This window comes from Rattus rattus, chromosome 6, assembly GCF_011064425.1.
Source record: "Rattus rattus isolate New Zealand chromosome 6, Rrattus_CSIRO_v1, whole genome shotgun sequence".
NCBI classification, from domain to species: domain Eukaryota; kingdom Metazoa; phylum Chordata; class Mammalia; order Rodentia; family Muridae; genus Rattus; species Rattus rattus.
The window spans coordinates 150056766-150070104 of record NC_046159.1 but is presented as its reverse complement, the minus strand read 5'-3'; the positions used below and the strand labels follow the sequence as shown (position 1 = coordinate 150070104).

General features: G+C 41.8%; 1 protein-coding gene across 3 annotated transcripts in view; it reads left to right on the top strand.

Moving 5' to 3' along the window:
• The window catches only part of Phtf2 (putative homeodomain transcription factor 2), a 115789-nt gene extending 105240 nt beyond the window's left edge, over positions 1-10549 (top strand). For all 3 annotated transcript variants that reach the window (XM_032907065.1, XM_032907063.1, XM_032907064.1), the window contains 4 exons: positions 3612-3767; positions 5177-5272; positions 7367-7492; positions 8097-10549. In XM_032907065.1, the coding sequence (XP_032762956.1) occupies positions 3612-3767; positions 5177-5272; positions 7367-7492; positions 8097-8117 (399 nt within the window). In that variant the 3' untranslated portion in view covers positions 8118-10549. The remainder of the gene's footprint in view (positions 1-3611; positions 3768-5176; positions 5273-7366; positions 7493-8096) is intronic.
• Positions 10550-13339: the final 2790 nt, after the last annotated feature.

Genomic DNA, 13339 nt, shown 5'->3' with positions numbered 1-13339 from the left:
TGTTTAAGCTACAAACTTCATTTGGAAAACGAAGAGAAACATGTACTCATCTCAATAGGTGCAGAAAACAAATTGCAGATTTTCAGCAGACTCTTACATGTGAAATTTTCTTTTTCACTTTTATCAGTATTTGGGTTTTTTTTTTTTTTTTTTTTTAGTTTAGAATTTTTTAAATTTTTTTCTTAGATATATTTCTTTACTTACATTTCAAACGTTATTCCCCTTCCAAGTTTCCTGTCCATAAGCCCCTAATCCCTCCTTTCCCCCTCCCCCCTATGGGTATCCCCCCATCCATCCCCCTTACTACCCCCCCCATAGCTGGGGGTCCAACCTTGTCCGGGCTAAGGGCTTCCCCTTCCACTGGTGCCCAACAAGGCTATTCTCTGCTACATAAGCAGTTGGAGCCCTGGGTCAGTCCATGTATAGTCTTTTGGTAGTGGTTTAGTCCCTGGAAGCTCTGGTTGGTTGGCTTTGTTGTTCTTATGGGGTTGCAAGCTCCTTCAGCTCTTTCAATCCTTCCTCTAGTTCCCCCCAAGGGGGTCTAGTTCTTAGTTCAGTGGTTTGCTGCTAGCATTGACCTCTGTATTGGACATGCTCTGGGTGTGTCTCTCAGGAGAGATCTGTATCTGGTCCCTTTCAGCGTGCACTTTTTAGCTTCATCAATCTTATCTGGTTTTGATGGCTGTATATATATGGGCCACATGTGGGGCAGGCTCTGAATGGCCATTCCTTCAGTTGCTGCTCTAAACTTTGCTTCCATATCCCCTCCAATGAATATTTTTTCCCCCTTTTAAGAAGGAATGAGAGCATCTGCATTTTGGTCATCCTTCTTCTTGAGCTTCATGTGGTCTGTGGATTGCATCCTCGGTAGTTCCAGCTTTTGGGCAAATATCCACTTATCAATGAGTGCATACCAAGTGTGTTTTTCTATGATTGGGTTACCTCGCTCAGGATGATATTTTCTAGTTCATTCCATTTGCCTATGAATTTCATGAAGTCATTGTTCTTTGATAGCTGTGTAGTACTCCATTGTGTCGATGTACCACATTTTCTGTATCCGTTCCTCTGTTGAAGGGCATCTGGGTTCTTTCCAGCTTCTGGCTATTATAAATAAAGCTGCTATGAACATAGTGGAACATATGTCTTTGTTGTATGTTGGAGCATCTTTTGGGTATATGCCCAGGAGAGGTATAGCTGGGTCCTCAGGTAGTTCAATGTCCAATTTTCTGAGGAACCTTCAGACTGATTTCCAGAGTGGTTGTACCAGTTTGCAATCCCAGCAACAATGGAGGAGTGTTCCTCTTTCTCCACATCCTTGCCAGCATCTGCTGTCACCTGAGTTTTTATCTTAGCCATTCTGACTGGTGTGAGGTGGAATCTCAGGGTTGTTTTGATTTGCACTTCCCTGATGACTAAGGATATTGAACATTTCTTTAGGTGCTTTTTGGCCATTGGATAATCCTCAGCTGAGAATGTTTTGTTTAGCTCTGTACCCATTTTTTAATAGGGTGATTTGGCTCTCTGGAGTCTAACTTCTTGAGTTCTTTGTATATTTTGGATATTAGCCCTCTATCAGATGTAGGATTGGTAAAGATCTTTTCCTAATCTGTATTATTAATCATATAAAATAATGGGTTCCCTGTGACACTTTACCATGACAGTATACATGTTTATATGTACATTGGCCCTCTTCAGTCCTCAGGGGACGGTTGGGATCACAATCCCGTGTAGATAAACAGAATGCTATATTGTTGTTGCTTGGATTATTTCTTTATATTTTGGTTTGTTTATTTGTTTGGACAGGGTTTCTCTGTGTAGCCCTGGCTGTCCTGGAACTTGCTTTGTAGACCAGGCTGGCGTTGAGCTCAGGCCTTGCACCTGCCCCTGCCTCCTGAGTGCGAGGATTAAAGGCATTTGATTCCACACCCTGCCTTTGTTTGTTTGTTTAAGTTTGTTAAGCTTTCTGGAATTCATCAGGAAGCACAAAGGCAAGAACAGTCCAGAGCTTTGAGGAACAAGTTGCTTGACTAGAGATCAGAATTGTTTCCAAAGTACAGGAAGACTGTGCTGTTAATAAAGAAATGGAATGTCCAATGGATGAGGTAGAGGTCTGCAAACCCGTGCAAGACACGTGATAAAGGGGCTACGGGATAGGGACGTGAAACAAGACTGAAGTAAATTAAAAGTATTTCACTCTTGAGAATAAATTCTAAATAGAAAAAGATTGAAATATAAGCATCACAGTTTTAAGTTCAGCCACAAATGAAAAGTCTGTGCTGCAGAGGGCACCATCCGAGACACGGTAGCCTCCGGGAAAACACGGGCAAACACAGTGACGTCAGTGGGAATGCTGTAGGTCTGTCTTCTCAAGTCAAAGAGAAAAGCATCCTCACGGGAAAGTTATAAAATATAAAAGATAACTCAGAGAGAAACACGGTGGCCACCAAGAGGGTGGAGCCTTCTTGTCGTCCCCAAGTTTCAGTGAAAGTTAAAATGAAGGTAATGAGAGTAGAGTGCATTTACACCCACGAGGGTGGCAAGCGTAAGAAGTTGGACAGGTTTAAACAAAACTGAGGGAGACATGGCTGAGCACACAGCGCCTCCACTGTGTGGAGATAAGTATGTTCCTTCTTACAGAGTCAAGGGAGGACTACCTATGTATGAGCTAGTAGTCTTACCCTGCAGATTAATACCCAAAGGAAGCCTTGCATGTGTGCACAAGGATGCACAGTGCTGCCGCATTTTTGGTGATAAAGAAATTGACGAGATGAATTTTAATTTTTGGAGTAGTCTAAAATAATCATATGCATTAAAATGAACTAATTTAAATTTGAGTGCTTCGATATTGGTAAGTCTTAGAAATAAGGTTCAGTGGAATCAAAATTAAACTGGAACTGGTAATATGTCACCATGGGCAAGGGTGGTTGCTTCTAAGCCTGATGGTCTGAGTTCAGTTCCCAGAACCAACATGGCGGATGGAGAGCCCTGAGCCCTGAGAATTGTCCTGATCATTACATATGCATGCACTGTGGCAGGTACACATGTCTCCTCCCTCCCTGCCTTGGGAGAGTAAACAAACGAATGTGAGAAAGGAAGTAAAGTGGATATGATGTTGGGTACTGTGCCATAGCAGTCAAGATGTAGATAAAAGACCGTAGTTCAAAAATGACTGTTGAAGCTTCACGGCCTGCCACCATGACAGAGTAGTAGAGCATGTCCGTACCCTACAGAAAATGCTGGCAGTGTTGTATTCTCAGTACTAAGGAAGGAGAAATATAACCACAGGATGAATATTTTTTCTAAATTATTAAAAGCCTGCCTGGAAAAAATTAAACACAAAATTTACCTTGGGAGTAGAGTGGAGTGTTGGATCTAAAGGTTTTAACTGAAATAATTTGAAACATTTACTTTTTTAAAAAATCTGAAGTACATACTGTAAAATTAAGATTCAACAAAACTGGTAGAATCCATAGCTGTTGGTTATACTCGTGTCCATACTTGTGGTGTGCCTGAGTATCTCATGATAAATATGCTTTACACACAACACTACGTTTGAAGTAACCTGGCCTGCCCACAGTGCTGCTTCCCATGTTGTTCTCCTGCCTTCCCAGCTGCTCCACGTGCATGAGATCTTCCTCGACTGTCACTACAACTGGGAGCTGGCGATCTGGTGCATCTCTCTGTCACTGTTTCTCCTGAGGTTTGTCACTCTCGGATCAGAAACCAGCAAAAAATACAGCAATACCTCAATATTACTCACAGAGCAGGTGAGTTCATCACGAGCCAGGCTTTGCCCGCGCTCCAGCTGCGGGAGGCAGGGAGAGAGGGAGGACGGCTTGCCGATGTGGTTCTCTCCTTCTAGCATGCATATTTTGGGATCCAACTGAGGTATCCAGTCTTGGCATAAAGCACCTTTCCCCACTAGCCGTCGGACAGGTCATTTGTGCTCTAGAGCTAAGCCTGTGTTTTCACAGTACACAACCATTTTTCAGTGTGTCTGCCTTGATCCAAATTTCAAATTAGTCTGCTGTTTTCATGCCCTGTGTTCCTTTGGTAGGAAGGAATAGTATTACAAAAATGATAGATTTTACAACATTGGTAGGACACGATGGCTTTGCAGTGTAACAGAACCACATTAGATAGTTTAAATTTTTATTCAGCAGAGAATAAAGCATAGTAATTTTGATAATTGATTTTATTTTATATGAGTTTGCTAAATATTTCCTCTTGTTACTTCATAAGAATTGTACAAAAGAAATGTTTGCTAATGAGCCTGTTGGAATGTTTTAGTTGGGAAGAGCTTGTTCTTTAAATATTCAGTAGTTAAATAGGCTTGATTAGATGAAGAGCAGCGTTACCACTAAAGATAATCATCTCCGACAGTCCTGGGGTCTCGTGGAGTTAGACAGATCAGCCACTTCCCTCACACTGACTGTGACGCTGATGGCGTCTCGACTCATCCCCTGCACCCCTGTCCAGTTCACCCTGCACACTCAGTACCCTGTACTACTTGGGTTTGTTTCCTATGACATCTGCCTTGGCATTAGCAGGTGTCTAGTTCACAGCACCTAGAACGACTGGCAGATGCATTGTTAGTCCCACAGTCCATGCGTTGGCTGTTGGTTCTGTTGGAGTTGTGGCTGTCAGAGTACAGTGGGAAGGTGGATCAGATGAGTGTGTGACAGAGGCTTGGAGTTAGACCCTTTTCACAGAAAGGAACAGAACTGGGCAGGGACCCCCAAAGTATCTAGTAGGGAGTAGATAATAAAGATATGCAAATGTTTTTTATCACTTTTATAATAAAAATCATGAACCAACTTGGTGAGTCTATTCTGTTGCTGTTCATTCTCTAAGTTGATCTGGCCCTGAGAATACAATGTTTACCTTTTAAAGTTTTAAGTTTTCTTATTATAAAATAGGTCTATTATAAAATTTGAAATGTATAATAGTGGTTAAATATTATAATCATTTAATATTAATACTCAGAGAACCGCTGTTAATATTTTGGTCACCGCCATTCAGATCTCTTAGGAGTGAGGGCTGGGGATGTAGCTCATTGGTAAAGTGATTGTGTATCACACATAAGGCCCTGGGTGTAGTCCCCAGCACTGTAAATGAAAAAACATATACGTTACCATCTAAAATGATCTTGCCCATGGGGCTTTCTGTATAAAAGATAAACCTCTACTTGAAAATGGAGAAGAAACCTAACAAGAAGGAGGAGCTGACCCTTGTGAACAATGTTTTAAAGCTGGCTACTAAGCTACTAAAGGTAAGCAAAGCACTGAGTTGAAACGGGCGGGTGTGCTGGGCCGCGACGTGCCTCGGTCTGTCTTCTGCCTTCCGTCTACCTACTACCTACGTGGCTCCCAGACTGCATCTGGGCGAGCACTTGCCCTCACTCGGGTTGTGTCTCCACTGCTCAAGTGGCCCATATAATTCATTGGAAAGTCTGTGAAGGCATTTGTTTACTAATGGGGGGTTGCTATGTTTGCTTGTTTGACTCTTTGTATGTGTGTATGTTTTTAATGTATTTCACCTAGAATATTAGAAAACATTTCACAGAAGGAGGCTAGAGGTTGATTCAGTAGTTTTTCATCTTAGATTTCACAGAGCAGTCTTCCAATTGGCCCACGTTAGCTCAAAAATTTCATGAATGTCATGGTTATATGTACAGATCCTCAAGAAGTGTTTAACTTGAAAATTGTTTTTGATAAGTCAGACTATAGTCTTTTATGTTTGATGTCATAATATCCTTGGAAATTAGAATTTTTTTTTTATTAATTTTGCAACAGGGTCTTAGTGTGTTGCTCTGATTGGCTCAGTATTAAGTGCTTCCCAAGGTGACTTCAAACTTGTAACTCCCGGTCTCAGTCTCCCGAGTGCTGGGATTATGATGTGCCACCAGGCCTGGCTCTCGGCATACTGCTTTTCTTTGTTAAAACAAAAACATATTTAAGAATCTCAATCTTTATAACTAGTCGAGCATACTACTTCAGAGAATAGTATGAAATTAGTTGTGACCCAGTGATAGGAGGTTAGTCCTCTGTCAGCTAAAGTATTGATTGAGTATGTACCTTACAGGAAATTGGACATCAGAAGATTAAGAGGTAGAAAAGGAGATAGTAAAATAGGCAATTATTAACTGCTTTCTTTTAAGCTGTTTCCTTTAAAAAGATCTTATGATAGGTTTTAGAGAATACAGACACATCTCCCACCCCATTCCCCCCCTTTTTTTTTTGCCAAAAAGATACCATGAATTGATGGCTTAGTCTTTTGTGTTGGGCATCCTCAGGTGCTGGGCTCTGACTGGCAGCAGGGACTATTAAACTGTAAAGCGGGGACAGTCACCATGCTTGGTCTGCTTTGGTCCAGTCCAGAGCCTGGGCCTTAATGTGACTTATGTATCCTCTCTCCCACTTTCCATGGCCGAGAAATTCACAGGGCCATGGTTCTGAGGCAGGTGCTCTGTAGCCAATGCCCTTTCCCGGTCAGGACTGCCTGCCCTCCACGAGACCCTGTGTCTTACATGAGGATCTGGCACATGAACCTAAAACACTCTTGCTTTCCGAGTTGCTGCTCCTTTTCTTCCACATTGCCAGCCCAGAGATCCTTTCCACTTACTACCGCCATGCTCTCCTGTCTCAGGTCCCTTTATTCTTAGCTTATAGTCGTCTGCCTAAGGGGAAGCCAGTTCTAGGAGTCAGTGTCCTGCCTTGTGTTTGGGCTCTGACAGAGCTCACACCTTTGCTGTGGCTCTAGGGAGGGCCTTTCTTCAGCCCCGCCTTTGTAACTATGGCCACTGGGCTCTGGTGGAGGACCCCATTGTTTAATTGTTTGCATGTTTACTAAACTACAGTCTTTCAGTTCTAGGACTGAATTTTGTCTTCTCAGAGCCAGCATGGTGCCTGGCATATAATAGACCTTTTAATATTTTAATCATCCAGTCAATTAGTAAATTGTATATTTGAAGATAAATTAACTCAAATAAGTGTTTTTATTCAAATATTAATGTTCTTGGAAGACTTGGCTAATGATGCTAATCATTACAAGAGTAGTGTTCTACAAGAGTAGTGTTCTACAAGAGTAGTGTTCTACAAGAGTAGTGTTCTACAAGAGTAGTGTTCTGTAAGAGTAGTGTTCTCTTTCAGTGACTACTCCAGCTCTGATTCCCCACACATTCTCTGACTGCCTACAGTTTTAAAGGAAGTCACTTTTCTTGAAGGAAAAAAAAAACACTATTAAAATTTACTCATCTCACATTTAGCTTGTCCTTTCTGAAAGTATCCATAATTAACATCTGTAGATTTCTAACTCTCTCGCACAGTGAGAGTTTAAGTTAACTGACGTGTCTTCTTTTCTGTAGGAGCTGGACAGTCCCTTCAGGTTGTACGGACTCACAATGAACCCACTGCTATACAACATTACCCAGGTTGTCATCCTGTCGGCTGTCTCTGGTGTCATCAGTGACTTGCTTGGATTTAATTTAAAGGTAACAGCCTGCAACTTTTTATTTTATTTTCTTTACCCTGTCACTCTTGAGATTGGCACACTAGGGTCGTTTTGGCAAGTTTGTGTACAGTGGCTTACAGTGGCTTCACATTTAACTTCGGAGACTTTATATGTCATGGCTTCTCATAGTAGTAGAACTTCTAATTTGGAATAGAATCATTATATGTAGGATACACACACATACATATATGTGTATACATATATATGTATATATTCATATTCTAAGATAAGAGAAACAGTTTTTCCTCCTTAATTGAAACTGATTCTAGTCATTCAACTATGAAGAAATTCTTTTGTTGGCCAAAATGTATTATTTTTACAGTAGTGGATACATACTCCAGTAGATGCACAAATAAATGTTAGCAGTGGGTAGAAATAGCATATTAAACAAGTAGTCGATGTGCATTGACATTTCTCAGTGAAAGCAAAGGGGACATCTGACCCTCACCACTATGCTTCAGGTGAGTTCATCTTGGAAGGATGAAGGGAGGAGTCACGGGACTTGCGAGTGCAGTGTAAGGCTAATGTATAGTCAGACATAAGCCTCCATATCCGTAACCATCTTGACTTGCAATTTTTTATAGCTGTGGAAGATCAAATCATGACAGTTGAGAGAACTGGAGATGTAGCCCAGTGGCCAGAACATGAGTGCTGACGGAGCGGTCACTGATCTGCTCCAGGAGTCTGCTGGGAACGAAGTGTTTACATCAGACTGTATTGTGCAATTCTTATATTTATTTTACGTGTTCACTGGTTTTGTTCTGTTTTGTTGTGTGTGTGTTTGTTTTCTTTCTTTTTTTCTTTTTAAACATTTAGTCCGTTTTAAGCATTGAAGTTCTTAATTGTTGAAAGGGTGGCAAAACTGATCCAGATACCTGAGGTCCTGGTAATTGTTAACAAGTAACTGACCAACAGATTGTGAAAACAGAAGCCATCACTAAGCACTATTTCTTCATCAATGCCGTGAACTTGCCTTACTTGAGGAAAACGTCTTTAACTCTGAAATAGTGCATTGGTCTAAGCTAAACACATTTTCTCTGGTAAACCAGGATCCACTCAGGACCGCTCTTGAAGTAATTTCAGAACAGTCCTGGGATGCAGACTGAGTAAGCTGCAGTGGACGCGCCCTTCAGTATTAATATATAGTATTATGTAACAGGTCAACAAGTGCTCTTTCACGATAAACTCTTAACGGAGCAATAATCGTAAATGGTTACCATACTGTAAAATATTTTGATAAGAATTAATTAGTAATAAGTGTATTTATTTAAACACTGGGCTGTTTGCACAGCTCCGACTGTGCATGCTCAAATGTGCACTTTTTAAAATGGTTCCTTTGGGTGTATGTCTCACGTGGATATGCTACAGTGTACCAGGGCATAATATGGTATCCTTTTGAGTGAGGTCCGTCCTCATCTCACAAGTGAAGTGCCTACTGTTATTACTAAAGTGCGTTACGTTTACTCTAGAATTCCCCATGGTACATTCTAGCGTATGCTGTTCCTACCACACTTAAAGCTTAAGAATCAAGTTAAGAACCAACAGAATATTTATCTGATTGCTAGTTATAAAATTTCCAAATTTTCCAAAAAGACAGCTTCAGCCTACCAGTTCTAGCCTCCAAATTTAATCTGGTGCACCCCTCCCCAGCTCCATGACGTAAGGGCTATTTTTAGACGCTTTTAACATGGAAAGCTAGCTGCTCTCCCCTCCAGTAACTGGCCAAGTGTGCGGTGGGAGCTATCATGTTTCCCCTTGGTAAATAGGGCAGATATGATAGTCCCTACATCTGGCCTTCATCCTAAATCGTTACATTTGTACAATCAGTAGTGTTTTAAGAATTACATGAAACAAAATGTTTTTGTGATTTTTTTTTGTTTTGTTTTGTTTAAGCCAAGCATTTGGTTTCTAAAACAAAGAAATTATTTGAAACAATCTAGGGTTTTCTTGGTGCAAAGTCATACTGAATATATTCATATTTTTAGCATATTTTATGGTCTTTAAAATAATTAATTGTAAATAATTTATTTGATTGGTGCAGTTCTAATTCCCAAATCACTTTTAAAATCAGGAATGTGTAGAGAGCAGAGCCATGTGTTAAATGTTTCTCTTCCCATTCCTTTGAGCAGCCTCAGTTAAGCCTCATTGTAGAGTGCTCTTTGTATAGGAAACAGCAGACAGCGTTGTGTTCCGTTTGCCTGTGTTCTAATACGTCCCATAATGACCAAAGTGCATTCTGAGTGTTGTTCAAGGAATGTATTGCTGGAGCTTTAAGAACACACTTAGTTTCCCATGTGAAGAATTAGGCTTCGTCTCATATGTTTCTTCCTTCCTATTGTCTAATGTTGAGGTTGTTTTTAGGCACTATATTTTATAAACTTTTTCAAAATAAGGTACATACCTATACAGAACTTAACATTTTGCACAGAGTATATCAAATATATTTTGAGAATAAAAAAGTACAGCATGAGTTCTGTTAGGAATAAAGTGAGATTATTGTATCTTTAAAAAAAACTTATTTCAAGTTGGAAGTATTTTTGAGCCAAGTAGCTGAGAATCCTGACTTAGGAACATGCTTGCTTTAGGTCACAGTTGTGTTTGCTGTAGTTGGGGTCGATTGTACAGTATACCTGTCAGAACATGATGTATCGGTCGTGCCGTTAGCATGGGCAGCAGTAGAATACTAAAAGCAAAGTGTGTTAAGCAGCTTCGTAATGTTCCCAGAGCCATTTCAGAGTAGTGAGCGACAGCCCTGCCTGTACAGACACCGTGGATGTAAGAAGTTGAAATGTAACCAATCACATCATAGAGAAGAAGCAACCCGGAGGCACAATCATGGCGGATGCTGTGTGCTGTTTCTTTGCTGCGTGTTTTTAAAAGTTTGAACAGCAAGTTTAAAATAAAACATTCTAAGGCTGACTTGTGTGTGTTATTTTAAGTTACATGTGTGGGTTGATTTTTGTATTTACTGTAATATAAACCCCAGTTACAACCTTTAGACAGGGGCGGTGAAAATAAAGTTTTAAGTATACCTCAACACTTTGTATGTTGTTCAAGTCCTGATAATATGATAGGGTAACCGTGTATGTACCAGGATGCTGTACCTGGGTGACACGTGGCCTTTTCTATGAGAATATAAGAAACTCACTGTGGCTTGGAATGTTCAAGTTTAGTAGCAGGACAGTGGTATTTTTTTTTTTTTAAGATTTATTTATTATTATTTAAGTACACTGTAGCTGTCTTCAGACACATCAGAAGAGGGCATCAGACCCCATTACAGATGGTTGTGAGCCACCATGTGGTTGCTGGGATTTGAACTCAGGACCTCTGGAAGAGCTGTCAGTGCTCTTAACCACTGAGCCATCTCTCCAGCCCCGACAGTGGTATTTTTAAACACACAGTTTGACCACATGAGTCATGCTGAGAGATTACAGCCAGCAAGTTAAACATTCAGATATGTGTTACTTGATGGACACAATTGTCCATGGGGCTCAGATTAATCAGGGATCATCCAGGCTACATCACACTTACTGTGAGCTTACTTAGAACTAGCTCTTTTAGGGACTCTTCTCTGAGACTTCAGGATTAGCAAGATGGCTACACTTGCGTTAGCCACTCTATCACATTGTCACCTTCCTCCTGCCACCCTACAAACACTAGCGCGGATGCTGACTGAATCACTCTGCATACTCCATCACAGTACTTACTTTCTGGCGAAGCTAGTAGGCTACTCGGGGTAAGAAAGACTTGTTTCTGCTTTCACATAGCGCTCCACATAACAGCCCTATATCAGCCATGAACCAAGAGTGTCACTAACCCAATCTAACACTATCCCCACAGAGACTGGGGGCCCAGCCCTCCAGGGTTCCTGTCACTTCGGGGCCAAGCAAGCTCAGTAGTAGGATGTCTGCTTGAGAAGCAGGTTCCAGCAATGCCGTGTGCTGGTTTACTTGGCTTGTTTAAGCAGTTCGTAAAATCCACGGAAAGTTTTCTGAAGAGATATTAGGGAGAGTGAAGACGGGGGGGGGAGAGGGGGAGGAGCAGTTGCCCCCACTGAGGGACACCCACCTTCTAGGACCCCCCACCACTTTGGAAACCCATGAGATTTCCTGAGTTCTGCAGTTAGAAACTGTATCAGGAACTTCATCACGTGATTACATGGGCGTGGTCCATTAACTCCCTTTCTGGCCCCTTATCTCTGAAGACCGTGAAATGGGATTGAAAGCTTAGGTGTAATTGTGGGCTGGTCTTTGTAAGGAGTAGATAAATGGGTTCAATCAAGGGCCCTTACACACCCCCTCATGCAAAGGCCTCATTAGACCGAAAAGATGGGGTAGACCACAGGCCACAAAGATAGGTTTCACTTGTCCACAGTTGCACAGGTAATGACAACCCATGTGGTCCATGCTCCCATTGCAGGTGTCATTCCTGGTGGCATGTTGACTAACCAAAATCCTTAACCGTAGGAAAATATTCTGGGAAGAACAAAGAAGCCCACGTGTAAACTAACCAATCTCTGCATAGCCTCCCGTGTGTCCTCCTGAGAACAACATTGCCTCTCGGTCTTAGCCTCTGACCTTGGCTTTTCTTGTTTAATGTTTAAGCATGTAATGGTGTCATTGTGGCATTTTCAAACATACTTTAGTTTATCCTCTCCTGCCCTATACTCCCCAAGCTCGGATGTTCCCAGCTGTCCGCTATGGATGGGAATACTCAATTTTGGGGGCTATTAGAAGAGTTTGTGGGAACACAGGCTAAATACTTAGCCCAGGAGTTGATAGAAGGTTGGTTGTGTGGAGAGACACTCCTCTTCCCCTTTCTCAATGAGACAAGTTAGTGGTGGCCCGTGGTCAGTTGACAAAAATTCCAAGATAAACCAATAGTGTTTCAGTGTCAAATGCCCCCTGCTGATTGAAAGTCATGCCTCATCTAAGTGGTAGAGATGAGGTCTTTTACATTGAATTGCTTTTCTTCCTGAGGATTGAACTTGAAAGCAAAATAACTCAAATGTTTGCATGCTTTCCCTCAGTGAAATCTAGGTTCGAGTACATGTGTTTTTATACGTGATAGACACTATAGGACATGAACTTGAAGGGGACTGTTAGAATGCAGGGAGAAATCTAAAGCCAGTGGGAATGGCTCCAGAAAGCAGAGGAGTACTGTTTGTGGGAAGAAGGGGACCAGCAAGAGCAGGGTAGATGGCAGTGAAGGGGGCAGGTGAGTGAAAGCTCATTACAATGACATATATACACGAATACCATTGCCTTGCCAACCAGAAATTATTTACAATAGGGGGAAAGTTACCCTGGGCTGGTGAGATGGCTCAGAGGTTAAGGCACTTGCTACCAATGCCTGGGACCCACATGGAAGGAAGGGGCCATTCACAAGTTGTCCTCTGAAGTTGTGTGTATGTACATGCAGGCGCAGGGGAGTGTCGCTAAGTAAATGGAAGGAAGAAAGATACAGGCATCGACTCCCCAGTAAGTCTACAAGTAACAACCTTTCACAAACACTCCTGCCAGACTCTGAGGTGCGTTTGCCATCCTACCTACTCTTTGTTAGCTCTGTCCCCTGGGGGTCCAGCACCAACACCCTAGAGCCTTGGTTCTCAACCTTCCCAACCCTGCAGCCCTGTAATACAGTTTCTCAGGTTACGGTGACCCTCAACCACAAAGCTATTTCATGACTACTTCATAACTGTAATTTCGATGCTGTTTGGGATTGTAAATATCTGATAAGCAGAATATCTGATATGTACCCACCCCCCACCCCACACACACACACACAGAGGAGAGTCTGCCTGCGGTCCACTCTCAGTCCTTCACCT